We start from the raw sequence: 19506 nt of genomic DNA, 5'->3' as shown, positions 1-19506 counted from the left end.
TATCAATATTTCTACGCGGACGTAAATGTTATGGTTTCACTGAAATTCATATCACAATAGTGAATGTATACAAGCTCAGTCTACACTATCAAACTTTATGTGACAAGGCCTGATGTCCATCAAGCCCGACCTGTTGCCAGTACCGAGGTGGTAGGGCAGCCAGAAAAATATTTTGCTGAACCCAACGATTGATGAGAAGTTGTTGAGATACACTTCCAGGGAGCTTGTATGAACATTGTTAATTAATAATCACCGTACTGTACTTAATCAGGAGTGAGGCAAGTTCAGTTTGCTTTTATTTGAGACAGCATCTGTATTCTATTACATGCCTGTATATAAATAACTTTTTCTCTACTGTAGAAGTAGGTTTACTTATTATGTTTACAATGAAGTCCAATATTATGTACACGGTAACAGTGATATAAGAACAGTTATAAAAACATTAAACTAATCAGTTAAAAAACGACGTTATTTTTGTAACTATACTGTAAATACTTGCTAGACACACAACGGATACAACACACTGTATAACAAATTTTACACATAGGCCTACTTAGTGCTCCAATGTTAGAGAAAATAAACATTTATACTGAACGACCAGGAATAAAAAGAATAAGACTGACTATGTTATGTTTAATTAAACTCATAAAGAGCGTCGTATCTAAAACTTTTTCTTTTTATTTGCACTCAGATGTTCAGTTCTTTCCCGTTTATTGAAATCCCATAACTACTCTCTTTCTATCTGGATAGGCCTACACCTCTGCTTGAAATTTTAAATCTTTTATAATTGCTTTTACCAAACATAAATCGAGTCAACAATATAGTCAGTATTTTAATTTAAAAAATATCAACACGATTTTCAGTATTGAGAACATAGTTTATATTTCATAAAATACCAGACTTTATCAATTACATTTTGAATTACAGGAATTAAAAAAATTGTAAATATCTTATTATAAAAGTAATCAGCCGAAGTCGCCACGACATATTTCGTCACTTCCGTCTGGGCAATTATCAACGGTGTCACATTTGAATATTAATTGAACGCATGAACCATCGCCGCATATAAGTCCATCAGGACACTTTTCTGTAAACAAAACAGATATTATAATGATTATTATAATTAAACATGAAAAATGAAGATTAATTAAATCAGACTTTGAATAGCTTATTTTGTAGTTTTAATAAAGTTAATCACTTCCGTAGAAAAAAATAGTGTTTTCACTTAAATAGATCAATTGGCTGGCAGCCAATAATAGACATTTTTGTTTTAAATTACAATTTTTCAGGTAAATACATTTTTTCCGATCTAATTTTTGGTCAAAGTGGATATTATGTGACATTAAAATGGCATATTAAACAGAGAAATTGTTAATACTAATTATTTTTTCAGGGGGACAATACATCTTTAATTATTATTATTTATAATTTCTACTAAACATTCACATTTGCTACTAAGTGATTTTGAAATCTGTATCGCAGACCAGAGGCATAAATGTGAAATATATTATGGCTCTTTAATTAAATAACATTTCGCGATGTACAGTATTTTATTATTGTGAAGGAATTGAATTACTACGTTTTGCTGATTTACTGTATTTTTATTTAGTATACTAGTGGATCATTTTGTCAAACGATCTTTCTCCGAGCAGTTGTAAATAATTTCGTATAATAAAAAAATTAAATAGGAAACAAAACTATCGACTTACTTGTATCTTGGCAGTTTGGTCCTCCGCGCCCTGTTGCACAAATACAATAATAATCGGAGAAATCTTCTGTGACTTTTGGAACACATGTACCTCCAAATTGACATGGATTATTTTCACAAGGATTTAACAATCTTGGAGCTGAAAAAAAATTAGTCATATATCTATTTAATATAATAAGGAAAGAGACAGTTTTGGTACATTTTGTATTGCCAAATCATTAGATAGGACAATTAATTTCAGAACTTAGTACCGTGATACTGTTGTCCCTAAAAACACAACTAGTCCAGATGGTTTGATAAGCCATGTAGTTGGTAGCATTATAAATTGTTATAAGAAGTGAACAATATCAAGAGAAAATCTTTTTTTGGCAGTAGAACGGTTGAGCGGTTAAGACAGTGGAACCGTAATTACGTAGCCATAACATCGGCAAGGGTTCGAGGCTCACTCGCTCCATGGTTCTGGTGGTAGAACAAGTCTTCTCGGATAAGGACTATAAACCGTAGGTGCAGTGTACACATAGCTCATGTGCACTTTAAAGAACCTTGTACATCTTTCACCCCGGTGTACTAGTGCACACAAACACAGCCACTGTCAAACACAGCCACTGTCACACACAGCCACTGTGATATTTGGACTGGACCGTTTTAGAGGTGTTTACCACCTGTTGGTCCCCATCATTCACATACATCTTAGTGAGAAGTTGAATAAATAAATAAATAAAAGAACTCTAAATTTTTGGTGAAGGCATAAGTAATAAATAGTATAGTATACAAGCAACTGTGGCCTATTCAGTAAATAAATGAACTTACAAACTGTGCCTCCTCGCTCACATATGTAGCTAACTCGTTGGTTGTCACACGGGGCAGTGAACCAGTATCTGGTATCTTTATCCTCCATATAAGCACATTGAAAATCAGGCCAAAAGTTAAAGGTGAGCTCCGAGTTATCAATCCATCCCCATTGCGAATTGATATTTTCCCGTATGAGACCAACCCAGAAATTATCAGATTCGTATGGTCCGCAGTTTCCGAGAAAGTTGTTGATGGCCTTTTGTTCACTGTAGTTGTCAATTACCAAAAGTTGGCCGCTATCTTGCGCACAAGCATCACGCGCCTCTCTCCACGACAATTTTCTTTCGCCTTCATTAAAGCCTTTTACCGTGTAACTATGACCTAAGTAGTTTACCGAGTCATAAACACATGCTGCTGGGATATCACGAACTGAAAAAGAATAATATTGAAAATGATGAATCATCAACAAGACCCATTATAACAAAAGACTATAATCAATCAATCAATCAATCAATCAATTAATTCGTATTTATAATGCGCCGAATTCTTTCCAAAAAGATAAGTTCTAAGGCGCAACGCCAGAACCGCTAGCACTCGTAAATTTGTTGGAATAAATATGATTTCAGATGCCTTTTAAACAAGTCTGTAGATTTTGAATAATAATAATAATAATATAGGTACATTAATACTTTTAATTGATTCAGTTACATACCATATTTATACTCGCATATAAACAGCATATTCTCCGTACATTGAATACTGTTTGACCATCTGTAGTCACGAATTTGGGAAAGATACACACAGTTATTTGGTGCCCAGTTCACGAAGTCAACCGGTTCGTTAGTGACATGCGTCCAATCATTACCCGCCTCTTGTTCCAGACCAATGGCAAAGTTGACGTTGGTGTTAGCAGAGATGTGGAATAGCTCTTCCTGGGTTGTATAAGTAGCAAGATGGCCACCCTTTTGTTTGCAGCTCTCCTTAGCAGTTACTATCTCCAAAGTTTCAAAATACTGTGAGAAACACGTTCCATTATAAAAGGTTTCACCATCGCTACAAGCTGCAAAAAATAAAAGAATAATAGTGTTGTGATAAAAGTGGTGGCTCCTTTCGGTGTCTAGTGGTGTTAATTTTACATGTAGAGTGCTAAAAGAAAATGTTATGTCACCATGAGTGAGAGAGTGGCCTAGCGGTTAAGACAGTGGAACCGTAATTACGTAGTCACAACATCGGCAGGGGTTCGAGGCTCACTCACTCCATGGTTCTGGTGGTAGGACAAGTCGGATAAGGACTATAAACCGTAGGTCCAGTGTACACATCTAGCTCGTGTGCACTTTAAAGAACCTACTACATCTTTCGAGACGAGTAGGGGGGTATTACATCACAGCCACCGATCATAGCTGGGCCCTCTGGGAGACCAGTCTTTGACTAAAGAGGTCGCCTAGTATAAATAAAATATTTCATATTTCAAATAAAATAATTTCATATTTGATAGGCCTATTTCAAGCAGAAGCGTTCAAATCAAATCCGTCCAGATTTCATACGTAAAGTGAACATCACAGTGATAACAAATCTCCGATTTTTGTCTGGCCACCAGACCTAAACAAAGTTTTTGAATCTCTTTTAAAACAAACTGAACGTACGTGAACAACTTGGTATTGGGTTATTCCATCTTCCATCTTCGCATACTATCGTTTCACTTCCATCTAATGTAAACTCCGTTGAACAATCGAACCTAACTTTCCCGCCGTGTGTAAAGTCAACAGTCGTCTGCCGTCCATCTAATGGAGTACCAGGATCCTCACAATTTCCTATTGCGAAAAAAGAAAATGAATTCTTTTTACGATTGGTTTACTATATCACTCGTGAATAACGGCATAGGAATAAGGACGGCCATTTTGTAGTCACCACCATTGTTATAGTCATATAATATAGTGTTAGAATGTTTTATATAACACCTAAATAAATTCCTGTCATTTAATTGGACGATTGTGGGTCACATTATTAAACGATCGTTTAATAGTACGTTTTTAAACATTTTTGTGTACGAAAAAAATATATTCACTAGTTATTAAATTGAATTAGTTAGGCTATCAACAAATCAGATGATGTGAATCTAAATATGTTTAAAGTATAATAATATTTAGTAAATAACAAATAATAGTATCTTACTATAACAGGTAGGCGCTTCAGAGGCATATATTCCTTCTAAACAAGTAATTGCCTTTGGTCCAACCATCGAGTAGTTATCATTACATGAAAAATAGACATTCGATTTGTGTGTAAAGTCGCCAGACACCTTTCCATTTTCCAGAGTCAGTTTCTTACAAGATTCTAGAAGGAATTAACATGAATATGTGAATTGATACTATTATATATTATTATCTCCTTTAATTACAGAGCTTTTAATGAAAACAACATCTTTCAATAGAATATGATTTGTTTAAAGATGTATTGTCCCCAAAAACATGACAATTAAAGATGACTAAATATCGGAACTTTGGCAATTTTGTAAACTTTTCGCTGACTAAAGACATGTATAGTAAACAGAAAGAAAGAAACGTCAACCAATTGACTAGCTTCCTGTTTACTATTTTTCCGTTCTATAACTTAAAAAAATGTTTTAAAATAGTCTTTTTTCAGTTTATATTATCTTTATCTTTTATTTTAATTTATCTTTAATAAAAGGCACACGAGCCAGATGCGCTCTATCTTAGAAGATACCCAAGCCACTCTTTCCCCATTGCTGCTACAATAAACAACATAACTAATGTTTGGGAGGAAGACCTGGTATTGTTAGCTTAATTATTTATCTGTGCTTGCAGACACACATTGAAAGGTAAAAAAGGATGTGTTTAAAGAGATATTTAATTAATTAAAACACTAAACTTAATCAAACAACGTTTGAAATGAGTGCACATTTAATACTTAGAAGAAAGATCACAATAAGAAATCAAGTGACGCTAAAGTGAAATGTGGAAGAATGTATGTGACCAAACATCAAATACCGATACTAAGTAAAAGTAGTTTATCATTAATTATCTTTTATGAAAACGATGAAACAGCACAATCGTGTTACTTTAAAAAGTGTTTCTATTTCCCCCCTAAATTGTTGTAAAAAAAGAGTTTTGCATACAATGCTATGTTTACGAGTATTTACAGTAAACAGTACTATACGTAAAAAAACAAACATACTTAGGCATACATTAAAAATGCTAAAATTAATATCGTATACAGTAATACAAAATCTAGCACGCACACGCCCACAAATACTCCACACATCTTTTAAACCAACGAATACAAACACCACCAAACATAAAATCGTGCGGCATAAACAAAGGAAATATTTCACATTCATTTAATATGAAAAAATAGTGATACAAAAATTACGTTAAAAAACGTCAGAAACCAAGTGCACACAAAACAGTGACGGATACGCCTGAACACTTACCATAGCGTAACATAGATCTCTTAGCACTCTCTTCAGAAAACAAAAATGATATACAAATATAATATAATGAAAAAAAAGTGTGTGTAACTTTATTGATTTAATGATTGGTTAGAATTGTTGGTATTACAATATTAATTTTTTTTTAAATTATGGGCATTTCGTTCAGAATAATGACATGTCAAAACAATGCTGAACTAACTCAATGTTGTATTTATTGCATTGTTGAAATGTTTTAGTGTGCGCGGACCGGACGAGCCCCGTTTCATCCGTCCATGCTTTGTTCTGCTGCGGGCTCTTGTAGACCTAGTTATAAGCTCTGAAATTCTCCTCTATACTAAGAAGATTTCTCAGCATCTTAATGTATCTTCATTAAATATTGAAAAGTAAAAAAAAAATACAATTTACCCATGCATCGTGGAAAAGGATCACTATAAGCACCATCTAGACAACGAATTTGAACAGGGCCTTCAAGCGTGTAGTCGTCAGCACAAGTAAAAGTTAGAAACTCGTTATGTACGGGTTGACCTGTCACAATACCATTAGGAAAGTCCGTCATCTCTGCACAATTTGCTGTCAAAGTTATAAAAATAAAAAGGTTTTTTTGCGGAATAATAAACAAGATATAGGTTGGTGCGTCAGTATAAATATCCATAATATTATACAGTAATATTATTTATTAAGGTTTCAATTATGTATTGAACTTATATTTCCTTTTCTATTCCAAAAGTTTACAGAAGAGTTTACACTAGCAAACTTGGAGTTTTCTAAACTATAGACTATGATCTAGTGTATACCAGTTGACAAACTTTTCGGCAAACTGCAAAAAACAGGTTTGCAGAAGAGTCTACAATAGCAAATTTTACTCTGCAAACTTAGAGTTTGGTAAAGTTTGCTAGACTATTAGACTATGCTTTAGAAAACCAGTTGACAAACTTATGGCAAACTGCAAAAAACAAGTTTGCAGAAGTCTACACTAGCAAACTTTACTCTGAAAACTCGTAGTTTTGACTATGTTTTAGTGTATACCAGTTGACAGACCTTTTGGTAAACTACAGAAAACAAGTTTGCAAAAGTCTGCACTTAGCAAACCTTCGACTCGAGCAAATTACGAGTTTTTCGAACAAAATTCGGTAAAGTTTGCTAGTGTTGAGTGGGCTTTATATATTGATGTTAGAGACGAAGGTTTTTCTAATATCTGAGCTTTTAACAATTAAGCTTAAGCTCGATTTCAGTTGAAACGTTTGGTTAAAAATGTAAAGCTTATTCGTTTCAGAATAAAGGATTTACAATAATTTAATAAGGTTGGTGAATAAAGAAGGAAAAAACGACTGATAAATCATCAGGAGGACTCCTAATTTGTTTAGAACACCTACCATGACATTCCGGGTCAGAGCCGGTGTAGTCCCCATCAGAGCAGTTACGTTGAGCGTCACCGGTCAACGAATGACCACTGGAGCACGTGTATGTGATAACACTACCGTGTGTGTAGTACTCGCCAGTATATGTACCGTGTTCAATGTCTGCCGGTGGCTGACAATCCTCTAAAAGATATCAATAAATGTAATCTTCCCAATATACCAAATGTATATCTTACACTAAGCATAATTAATATAGTCTTCACATACATAATTATGCACATATCATTTTAATTACAAAATCAAAAAGAACAATATGTATTATTCATTTTTGTCATATAATAACATAATTAATTCTATGCATTAAGATACAGAACATTTCTATCTGATGAGCCCATTCTCTAGCGTAGAAAAAAATATTCGAATATGCAAATTAGAAGTTTAAACGCAATGTCACAATGTAAACCTACCTTTGCACACAGGTTGGTCATCTTGGTATTCTCCGTTTAGACATACTGTCATATTAACCCCTACTAACGTAAAGCCCGAATTACATGAAAAGTGGGTGATACCACCATGTGCACGACTGCCCCCAAGCCGACCGTTAAAGTTCCTTTGACGTGCACATTTCTCTGAAGTTGGAAGTGAATGAATATGAAAACAGTTAATAATAATAATAATAATAATAAGATTTATACAGCGCACATATCCACAAGTGCTCAAGGCGCTTATATATAAGGCTAAACTTCAAACCTTTTAAAAATCTTGTTATCAATATAGAAAGAATTCATTAGTAAAATATTTAGACGACACGTGTAATATAACATAATTCACAAAGTATTGAACAATTGTAGGCAAACTTTTTTTTTTCAAAATACAGATGGGGTGTAAAAATGACATAAAAAATGTCTTAAACGGCGCCCCGTACAGATCCGTTAAGCAGATTTTTTTAAGCTTGGTTCTCACTACTGTAGAATGCAACGTAAGGACGTAAGCCGCAATGCAAAGATTTGACCAATCACAAGCAACAGTTGGAATATTCCTTGCGTTGCGGCTTACGTTTTTACGTTGCATCCTAGTGGGAACCAAGCTTTATAGTGATATCAGTCTGAAATAAAAACAGGTCGTGTTATCGAGGTTCCAATATGTGTGTAAAGATTACCTAATACGGGTTTGTGTTTGTCGATACATGGAGTAAAGAACTCCATGGTCGATATGAATGTTGTTTTCTATAATTGGTGACCGAATTAATTTAATTATCAGAGAATTAAAAAAAAAACCGTATACATACTTCTACATACTGGGGCTTCATGATTGTACTGGCCGTCGATACAATATGTCTTCTTATCGCCGTCTATACTGTAATCCTTATTGCAGTCAAATATTGTCAGTCCTCCGTGGGTGGTGTTTGATTCTCGTATAAGCCCGTTGGCAGGTGGTATAGCTTGCGGGCAGTCACCTAAAATGTTTAAAATGTTGGTTGGTTCTTATGACTTACTAGCACACTTAAGTGGTTCTTATGACTTACTAGCAAACTTAAGTGGATCTTATAACTTACTAGCACACTTAAGTGGATCTTATAACTTACTAGCACACTTGGTGGTTCTTATGACTTACCAGCACACTTGGGTGGTTCTTATGACTTACTAGCACACTTGAGTGGTTCTTATGACTTACCAGCACACTTGGGTGGTTCTTATGACTTACTAGCACACTTGGGTGGTTCTTATGACTTACTAGCACACTTGGGTGGTTCTTATGACTTACTAGCACACTTGGGTGGTTCTTTTGACTTACCAGCACACCTAAGTGGTTCTTATGACTTACTAGCACACTTGGGTGGTTCTTATGACTTACTAGCACACTTGGGTGGTTCTTTTGACTTACCAGCACACCTAAGTGGTTCTTATGACTTACTAGCACACTTGGGTGGTTCTTATGACTTACTAGCACACTTGGGTGGTTCTTATAACTTACTAGCACACTTGGATGGTTCTTATAACTTACTAGCACACTTGGTGGTTCTTATGACTTACTAGCACACTTGGGTGGTTCTTATAACTTACTAGAACACTTGGTGGTTCTTATGACTTACCAGCACACTTGGGTGGTTCTTTTTCATACGCTCCATCGTTGCATCTGAGTTCATTTCCACCAACCAATGTGAACCCCTTCAAGCATTGAAATGTTGTTACTCCGCCATTCACGTTATTTGAAGACAAAATAGTTCCATTGGGCGGTGCACTAAGTTCGTCACAGTTGGCTAATGGTAGATAAATTATTTTCAAGAATATTTATACTGAAACAATATTTGAATGTGGAATTTTCATATAATATTAAATACCTCAATTAGTTTGTTTCCTTGTTTTTATATGTGGTGTTTTTTCACCATCTTTTTATTCACGATTTGTTTGTGTGCTTATAATATATACTGTATATTTGTATATTTGTTTATATTTTTATGTGAGCGATTGTGTCTTTTACAAGTTTCCAAAAGCACATAATAAAGAAATCTTGAAATCCCAAATTTACTGGAAAAAAATATATTTACATATGTAATTTGCTATAATCACTTACCTCGACAAAATGGAGGTTGGTTTGCAAGCTGCCCATTTTCACATGTTGTTGAGGAAACGCCATCCAGGGTAAAACCGAAATCACAGGAAAATGTAACCTGCCCTCCATGAGTAAAATTACCCGTTACGGAGCCGTTAGGAAGAGAAACGGAACTGCACAACTCTAAAGGTGGTATCATAATAAAGAAGCAATAATCAAATTGAAATTTGGTGGCCGTATTATAATAGTGGAGTCGTAAAAAAGATTCTTAAAAATACTTTATTTCGGATGGCTAAAGCTTATTTCCCACGAATCGAAAGCGTCAGCTTATACGCATGAGTAGAGAGGGATTTGGAAGATGGTAACATGAATACGCATGTGTATTAAGTTAGGTTAGGTACTATTTTTCTAAATTGTGGACATAATCATCGAAATTGAACTTACTGCGGCAAGTAGGTAGAGAATCTTGTGAACTTCCATCTACGCATGTTGTCCGGAGAACTCCATCAATTTGGTAATCTGCATCACAACTAAACACCATCTGTCCGCCGTGTGCGAGATCTCCAGTTACATCACCATTGCTGATGGTAATGGAGCTACAGGAAGCTGGAATAAGAAAAAAAAAATGTCCAAACAAAATCCTAGTAGTCTAAAAGTTTTAATAGCAGACATGCCAACTTTCCCGAGTTTTCTATTAAAAATGTCAATAGCGCCCTCTATGGTTTTGCATAAAAATAACTATAGCGCCCTCTATAGTTTGGACATGATTCATAAATCCTCCTGATAATTTGGTTTATTTTTTGGTTGGGAGGGATTACCGGTATTCAGATACAGACTGGTGTACTATAAGTAATCTCTTTCTTCTGTAGATAAATGGCAGACTATAGGCCTACATAACGAACCATCAACATTCGCATCTGAAGCTGCCAATTTGTGGTATTACTCAAACTCACCATGGCAGGTAGGTAACGGATCCTGTAAGCTGCCATCTCTACACGTTGTAACAGCAACCCCGGTACGTTCATAGTCTGCAGTACAACTGAAGAAAATGTTGCCACCGTGGGTGAAATCACCGGTCACACGGCCATTTTGAAGGTTTACTGAGTTGCAAGAAGCTAAAACAAGAACCAGAGTACAATTACAAAAAGCATCGACCATTTGCTAAATTGATGTGAGATAATGACATTATAACCACAATTATAGTAACATTTTTTAATGATTGGATTAAACACAGACACATTCTTCAGTACGGTAGTAATGACTGCACACGAAGACTATGGAGGCAAAAGCTGGCTGTATTTTTGGAGGAAGTATTCTTCTTAAGGTGAACAATTTGATCCAAGTCAGAAGAATTTACTTGGGTTTGAGACCCATGGCACCGAGTCTTTCTGCAGAGTCTGCAATAAGTAAGAACGTGTACGGGGCGCCGTTTGGGTATTAATGTATAATTGAAATGAATTTCTAACTCACCATGACATGTTGGTAACTCATCTCTAAGTTTTCCGTCGATACACGTTGTTACAGCCACACCCTCGAGTTTGTAATCGGGAACACAGTTAAAGTAAATATCTCCACCATGTGAAAAGGTTCCCTTCACAATGCCATTTGCGAGAGAAATTGAGTTGCAGGGAGCTGCAGAATCAAATAATGATAATCAACGTATTGTTTTTTGTTTCTTAGATTGTTGGTGGCCTAATGGAACAACTGATATACAGTAACAGCTATGGAATATAAATTATTATTTCTAAAAGTCTTTAATAAATTAACCATTCGCTTCACAGCGCTCGTACTGTCGCACTGATTATAAACGTGGTTGCAAAATGCTTATGTACAATACCTTTACATATATTCAGGCTGGACGTAAATTGACCGTCCATACACCGTATCTTTCTATTACCAACAAGTGTATATTCAAGATCGCACGTGACTTTAATTGATCCGCCATGAATCAGAGAACCGGTATACGTTCCATAGGGAATGGATGTTGATGTATCACAATTTTCTATAATTAAAAATATTAGCTACAGTTGGTAAAACAATATTACTTTATTTCTAAACTGTAGGACATAAGTTAACGGTCACAATACACGTAATTAACTTCAACTTATATTCTCAACATCCTTCCGGTTTACGGACGCAGTTTGGTATATAAGTTGGTATAAATAACATAACATAACATAAATCTCAAATGGTATGGTATAATAATAAGTCAAAAAAGTAAGTAAAAAGTAAAACAATTAGAGACTACAACGTATACAAGTGACTGCTGTGAGCAGAATCTATAGCACGTATGATGACGCAGCCACCTTCCCCTAAAAACACAAACCGAATGTCGCAGAGAGCGAAAGATGTAACGTTGCCTAGGCAGTCTTAAAGCCAATGTTTCGTAGTCAAACAATGAACTTTCGGATCAAGAAATAAAGCTTGACGAGAGGTTAAATTGGTGAGCAGAATATGAATAAATGTTAAGTGGCTAGAAAAGTTATTCTCTTACTGTACCTCGACATACAGGTTCAGTTCCCTGGAAGTTACCGTTAATACATGTTGCTGTATTACCACCATCTAGTGTGTACCCTCCATTACATGTGTAAGTTATCTGCCCACCGTGGACAAGGTCACCAGACACGTCACCGTTAAGAGGACGGCTAGGCAAGATACAATCAGCTGCAAATTAATTGGAACATGATTATTCAACTACAGATATATTTATTTATTATTTAACGTATTTTATATAACACAGGCGCTGATTATTTTTCTGTTCCATTAATTAAAGTGTTATTTAGGTGGAAAAGGTACGAATATGGACAACAAATGTCTACTCATTGTTATATGTTGTGGCTCAGAGAGTGTACTATAGCAAAGTATTTCACTGAGATAATTAAACCATGTGCTCATGTTCAGCTATCTGATAGAAATCCTCTCAAATCCAGTCGGTAATTAACTACTAATATGAATATATTACACGCATGATAATAAATATTCAAACATACCTTTACATAGGTCTAAACTGCCATTCAATCTACCATTAACGCACGCGATAATGCCGTCACCAACCAGCGAATATCCAGCATAACATTTTATGGATATCGTACCACCATTTTCAAAGGACCCATCGTAATAGCCGTTAGGTGGTTTGTCTGCTTCATTACATCGAGCTGTCAAGAAAAGTTATTTAAATTGAACTACAGTGGCCACGTGGTAGAAATCGACCAATCGAATCCCCTTGATGACAAAGGTATATCTACCTTGAGTGATTTGATTAAAGTTGGTTTCGATTACGATTAGATATAAATCACGAGGAATGAAACAAGACTAGACAATAGCAATAATTATGTTAATAAATAAATGATACCTTACCTTGTACTTTCACTGCAGCATTTAGAAAATAACACACAATTTAATTATTAACAATTCATAACTTGATATTATTATTATAGACAAACAAAGTTAAAATTGAAAGGTTTTCAGCAACAAGCGAGAAGTTCGTACTTACAACGGCAGATTGGTGGAGAATCTTGATATTTCCCGTCAATGCATACCGTATTCTTCACACCATCAATCGTATATCCTGGGAAACATGTATACGTCACCGTGCCTCCGTGATAAGAATCACCCGTAGCGATACCGTTTTTAGGCGATATCGGCTCAGGACAATTTGCTAGAGAGACAAACATACATCAATTGCCCAAGTATTATTACCTATACTATACTAAAACAAAGAAATATACCGAACTTACTCTGTTAATTAAACCACTAAAGTTTTGCTTAAGACGTATTTTCTCCAATGAAACATTTAGACAGTGACGTATTTAGGATTTTGAAATAAGGGCCCAGGGCCAAAAATGGTAAAATGAAATGCATTTTAGAAAAATGTTAAGCCTATCGTTCGCATTGTATTTGGTGATGGGGCAATGCGAGTGGCCCACTCCATTAGATTTGCCTGTGGTTTATATAACGAAAGTAGCAAAGCAAGTTTTGCGAAATCCTTAAATGCTCGTACCTCTACAAGTTGGCTTTATGTCTTTGTATTTTCCATCAATACATCTGGTTTTGTTTACGCCTTCCAAAGTGTATCCTGCAAGGCAGTAAAATACAGTTTCTTGGCCGTGTGTAGTTCCTGGGATAATTTGTCCCTGTTGCAACGGTTTCATTGGAATGCAGTCCGCTGTAAAAATACACAAATTTAATTAATATTTTTTGTATTGTCAAGTAAATAATGCTATATTTTCCTGTGCAGCAGCCATTTTGTGGAACACACTACCAATAGACATAAAGAAAATCAGAAAACGTCAACACCTTCAAAATACGATTGAAAACCTACTTGTACACAGAAGCATTTCCTGTTTAACTTTGTCAAGCGCCTTTGAACACATTATTTTATGGATACCGGCACTATATAAGTCTTATTGATTGACAATTTTATTTTATAATGATATAATTATGTTAGGTTAGTGTGCAAGCCACAATTACCTTTGCATTCTGGAATTGACGAAGTGTAAATACCACCATCAGTACATGTTATATTTCCAGCGCCGATCAGAGTATGCCCTTTGTCGCATGTGAACTGATAACTTTGTCCGGAATTAGAACTTCCGGTTACTTGACCATTCGAGATCGAATCAATTCGTGCGCACTTAGCTGTAAAAAAAGAACTTTAATTTTAACTTAAAATCTATCCATCACATAAACAAATAGGTTATTTTGTAGTTAATAATAAAGGTAATCCTTCCCGTAAAAAAAATTAATGTTTTCTCGTATAAAACGAAAAAAAATCAAATTCAACCAAAAACCCATTGGATGGCAGCCAATTTGACTATTTTTTCTTTAAATTAGTTTTTCAGGTAAATACATTTTTTTTTCGATTCAATTTTTGGTCAAAGTGAATAACTATTATGTGACATTTAAATGGCATATTAAAAAAATGTAACAATTATTTTTTCAGGTGGTCAATACACACGAACATACCTTTGCAACTTGGAATAACTGACGAGTAATCGCCATTAATGCACTTAACCTTTGATGCACCGACAAGACTATATCCAGTGTTACAAGAGAAGAAAATCTCCTCTCCATGAGTAGACTGCCCAATTGAAGGCACCATTTTCAAAACGTGTTATATCGTCACATTTTGCTGCAAAAAAGAATATATCTGGTAAAACCCGAGTTCTTTTTTTTCAAAAGCTAGCAAGTTAATCAGAAATATTCAGGTTCAATAATAAGTTTAGGCTAACGTGGTAACGATAAGATAAGATATGAGTGACCAAGGATACCAAAACTGAGACTACAGTATGACTAGAACTATTCTGATTACATTCAGGCATCCCATCATAAAACCACAGTAGGTTTTAATGAAATGCTTTTTAAAGTGAAAGAAAGTAGAAAATAATAACACAATCAATCTCCTCAAACATTAGAAAATCATGATCAAAATTTCGAAAAGAACAAGAGCTAATATAACTATTTAAAAAAAATCCTTTAAACATCGTAAAAGATACCACAAACGCACTTTAATGCGCATGTTCTGTCTATTCGTTACGTCACGGATGAAATAGAAATGTCCTTACCATAACACTTTGGTGGTTTAATTCTTTTTCCAAGTTTGCATTTGCCCTCGGCATTACCCTTCATCGTGTAACCACTTTTACAGAAGAAGACAATCCTTGTGCCTACTGGAACCGTGTCTCCTGGGTACAAGCCTCTAGCTATGACATTGTTCAGATCAGTTGGAATTGTACAATTTCCCTTTCTTTTGCCTGCGAGAAGAGAAACGAAAAAATGACGAGGCTTTAACCAAAGAAATTGACAACAATGGGTACGTAGCTTTTGAAGATATTATGACAAAATAATTGTCCACGGTCACCACAATTTACGAAAGTTTCGAACAAGAAGCAGGGTCTAACAATTCAAAATGGACGAGATCTGTCAACTCAGGTGGCACCAAGGTTTGTGATACAAAAAAGACAAATATGTCTACCGTAATATTGAACAGAAAAGGTCTTTACCATTATGACAAAACGTTGTGCAGCTCCATTTTAAAGAAATGTGTACTGCTCAAGTTATATACTTATATACTTACAATCAACTTTCTTCAGTCCAGGATTAGAACAAGCCTTGATCAACAAGTGACATTCACTTTTGTAGCGCTTACCATCTGAGCCACATACTCGACCGGTTAGTAACAGGCACTTACTGCATTTATACGGTCGACGTATGTCACAACTAAATGCTACAAAATAAAGAAAATAATCCGTATACGTCAACAATAGCCTTTTTCTAAAGATATATAAATTGCATTTTAAAGTTTTAGAAATCAATTTGCAAGTTCAATTGAGCATAAAATAGACGTTTATAACAATGTAATCTTATAACAATGTAATCTTACTAGATATATGTACACTGTCAGTTATCTTTAAAATCTTACAGATTATGAAAGTACTGTACACTCCTGATGCCTAGTTCTTTCTCACGAGTTAAAATTCAAAGCAAAGTACACCTTATAATGTTATAGGCATTTTGTTTTGAGAGAATACCAATTACTGTAATTGAATTTGGACTCTGAAGTAGGAATATTGTCTGTATATTACACCGAGTGTTTGTATGTTGCAGTTACTTAGTTAGCAATAACCGTAACAAGAAGAGAACATTACATGCATTTCGCTATTAGGCATAATGAATAATACTAGATGCTTAATCATCTTGAACCTACAGCACTGACATATAAATGTATTCTGTCGCATTAATGTTTCAGGATAATCAACATCTGATGTGTGATTAAATTTACTATGGTTATCAAAGTACATTTTGTGGCAGAAAGAATTCTCCACAAATGAGGAGAGTTTGAACCTAAAGACATGCGGAAAAGGTAAGCTAGAATTATATTTTACAGCCTAATAAATACGGTACCGTATCACATCTGTGACTTAATGTAATTACAGAACAGATCGATTGGAACGTGAATAGTATAATTGTGATTATTTCGAGTGTTTTCAGGTATGCAACATAAAATACAACCTGGGGGGCTAGCGGTGTGTTTTAGTGGAGTAAGTGTTTGGATTTCCCCAAGCTAAGGAAATCAGATTGCAAAGACAGGAAGCTTTATTTGAAACCATTGGCATAGTTTACATCATGTTCTTCCTCCTAATATACGAGTACAACTTTAATCACTTGAATACAACTGTAATCACATTTGCATATACTCATTTGCATATCATTCGATTACATTCCACACAATGTCAATCAAACTTTATTTCCATCATAATCGCAAAAAAACAAACAAAAAGACAAATACAATATTATGATTATGGACATACAACAAAGGCAACGTCTGAAAAACGCTGTAAACCTTTACAAAAATACAAAGAACAAAAATGACAAGTAGATAAATAAAAATTGCATTGCCCACGGTACCCACCCCAAAAATAAAGTGATATTACAAAATAATACTATTATATTATTATACTGCCACAGTCGGATATGAGATCTGTGATTTAAAATGATTAACACTAAAACTATTCCAATATTTGCGTCTAGTTGAGAATAAGATTGAATTTTAATATTTAGTCGATAGTTGTTTTTATTTCTAGTATGTAAATGTAAATTTGATTATTTAATGTAGCCATACCCTACTTCTATTCTTCTAAAAAAATACACATATTTGCTGTTTCGTCTTCATAAAGTAGACATTACTTTTATGTAATTATCATGATGTACCGTATATTTGAAAATTTCATTTTGATGAATTTGTTTGCATACTAATTAGAGGTAATTAATATGTTAATCAACTACGATTTAATAACCTCTATGTAAAAATTGGTCATAGCAACAGATTTTAAATAATGATTTGCATATCAATATAATTATAATTTGCATACCGATGTTATATAATTTGCATAAAATGCTTAATTTGCATATTTATTTGAACACTCACCTCTACAGTCTCCGTTGTAAGATTTTGTTAGCTGCACTGGGTACTGCTGAGCCTCGCATTTTCGCTCGTTATCAAGTTCACATTCATTCGTGTACGTGACGCAGTCGGTACCACATACAGGTTTAGGAGTTGGAGCACATAATGTTTTACATCCTAAGTACATAGAATAACATTGAACGTAATTGGCAATCAATCAATCAATCAATGATAAAAGCTAAATCTTACTCCCGTCGCATTATGAAGCATATAATATTAGCTAAGACATTTTTTTTTTCATTTTTTTAATGAGCAATTTCCAGGTTTGGGGAATGAGCAAACTCCCGGTTTGGGGAATGAGCGAATTCCCGGTTTTGGGAATGAGCAAAATCCCAGTAGACTGTTTGCGAATAAATCAAATCCCGGTTTGGGTTTGGGAATGAGCAAATTCCGGATGGACTCTTTGAGGAATGAGCAAAATCCCGATAGACTTTCTGAGGAATGAGCAAAATTCCGATAAGTTTGCGAATAAATCAAATCCCGGTAAGTTTTGAAATGAGCAAAATCACGATGGATTCTTTGAGGAATGAGCAAAATTCCGATGGATTCTTTGAGGAATGAGCAAAATCCCGATGGATTCTTTGAGGAATGAGCAAAATCCCGATGGACTCTTTGAAGAATGAGCAAAATCCTGATAGATTCTTTGAGGAATGAGAAAAATCCCAATGGACTCTTTGAGGAATGAGCAAAATCCCGATGGATTCTTTGAGGAATGAGCAAAATCCCGATGGACTCTCTGAGGAATGAGAAAAATCTCGAAAAGTTTTGGAATGAGAAATATCCTCGTTGACAGTTTGGGAATGAGCAGAATTCATTCAGTTTGTTTGGGAATGAGACAATTCCCGGTAAACTCACCTACACTTTTACATGGTTTATCATCAATAGCTTTTAACCAGGGCTTGTTGCACACTGTTCTCTGTAGCTGGCATTCGGATATATAGGTAAACATATCAGATCCACATACGGGCGAATAGATCATAGAGCATACTTTATCACAAGGAGCTGTATAACATAATAATAGGTTTGAATAGTATTATTTCAATTGATTACACGCTGTGTGGTGATAATAAAAAATGAAGATAATGATTATGACCTCATCATAGGGATTACTAATGACAATAGAATGATAATAATAATAATAGTTCATTCTTATATAGCGCATTATAAGCAAACTCTCAATGCTTTGCACATTATTACCCCGGTCATCAAACACGTATGGAAACATACTTCCATAATAATGCAGCTAGTAATCAGCGCAAATTTGTCTTTATTTAACCGGTACGCATTTTATACACCTGGGTGGAAAGATGATGACCATGTTTATAAAAAACAATATGAAGAAGATAATGCTGATTTGATGGATATATTGATGATGCACAATGAGGATGGATAAAATGGAGGAAGAAGATAATGCTGATTTGATGGATATATTGATGATGCACAATGAGGATGGACAAAATGGAGGAAGAAGATAATGCTGATTTGATGGATATATTGATGATGCACAATGAGGATGGACAAAATGGCGGAAGAAGATAATGCTGATTTGATGGATATATTGATGATGCACAATGAGGATGGACAAAATGGAGGAAGAAGATAATGCTGATTTGATGGATATATTAATGATGCACAATGAGGATGGACAAAATGGCGGAAGAAGATAATGCTGATTTGATGG

General features: G+C 34.9%; 2 protein-coding genes across 3 annotated transcripts in view; both read right to left on the bottom strand.

Annotated features, from left to right (window-relative positions):
* Positions 1-274: 274 nt before the first annotated feature.
* Positions 275-15565, bottom strand: LOC144839594 (sushi, von Willebrand factor type A, EGF and pentraxin domain-containing protein 1-like). 2 transcript variants are annotated; one of them, XM_078695024.1, is made up of 24 exons: positions 15427-15565; positions 14828-14993; positions 14333-14500; positions 13863-14027; positions 13356-13520; positions 12853-13017; positions 12362-12526; positions 11700-11864; positions 11333-11494; positions 10816-10977; positions 10307-10468; positions 9884-10045; positions 9402-9569; positions 8598-8765; positions 7777-7938; positions 7325-7492; positions 6357-6521; positions 5952-5981; positions 4673-4834; positions 4144-4311; positions 3213-3560; positions 2519-2929; positions 1710-1847; positions 275-1087 (listed from the first exon to the last, which is right to left on the bottom strand). In XM_078695024.1, exons 2-24 carry the CDS (start codon positions 14961-14963, stop codon positions 966-968), a joined length of 3987 nt encoding a protein of 1328 aa, XP_078551150.1. In that variant the 5' UTR covers positions 14964-14993; positions 15427-15565; the 3' UTR covers positions 275-965. The 2 variants fall into 2 exon arrangements, with proteins under 2 accessions (XP_078551150.1, XP_078551151.1); XM_078695025.1 differs by lacking the exon at positions 5952-5981.
* Positions 15395-19506, bottom strand: part of LOC144840928 (uncharacterized) — a 22749-nt gene continuing 18637 nt past the window's right edge. Inside the window, exons 6-9 of the mRNA XM_078697021.1 lie at positions 18681-18827; positions 17790-17942; positions 15927-16088; positions 15395-15615 (exon numbers count right to left, since the gene is read on the bottom strand). Of these exons, the coding sequence (XP_078553147.1) occupies positions 15395-15615; positions 15927-16088; positions 17790-17942; positions 18681-18827 (683 nt within the window). The remainder of the gene's footprint in view (positions 15616-15926; positions 16089-17789; positions 17943-18680; positions 18828-19506) is intronic.

The sequence above is a fragment of the Antedon bifida genome, chromosome 4 (assembly GCF_963402885.1).
Source record: "Antedon bifida chromosome 4, ecAntBifi1.1, whole genome shotgun sequence".
Lineage (NCBI taxonomy): Eukaryota > Metazoa > Echinodermata > Crinoidea > Comatulida > Antedonidae > Antedon > Antedon bifida.
The sequence above is the reverse complement of the archived record's forward strand: the minus strand, read 5'-3'. Positions and strand labels throughout refer to the sequence as shown.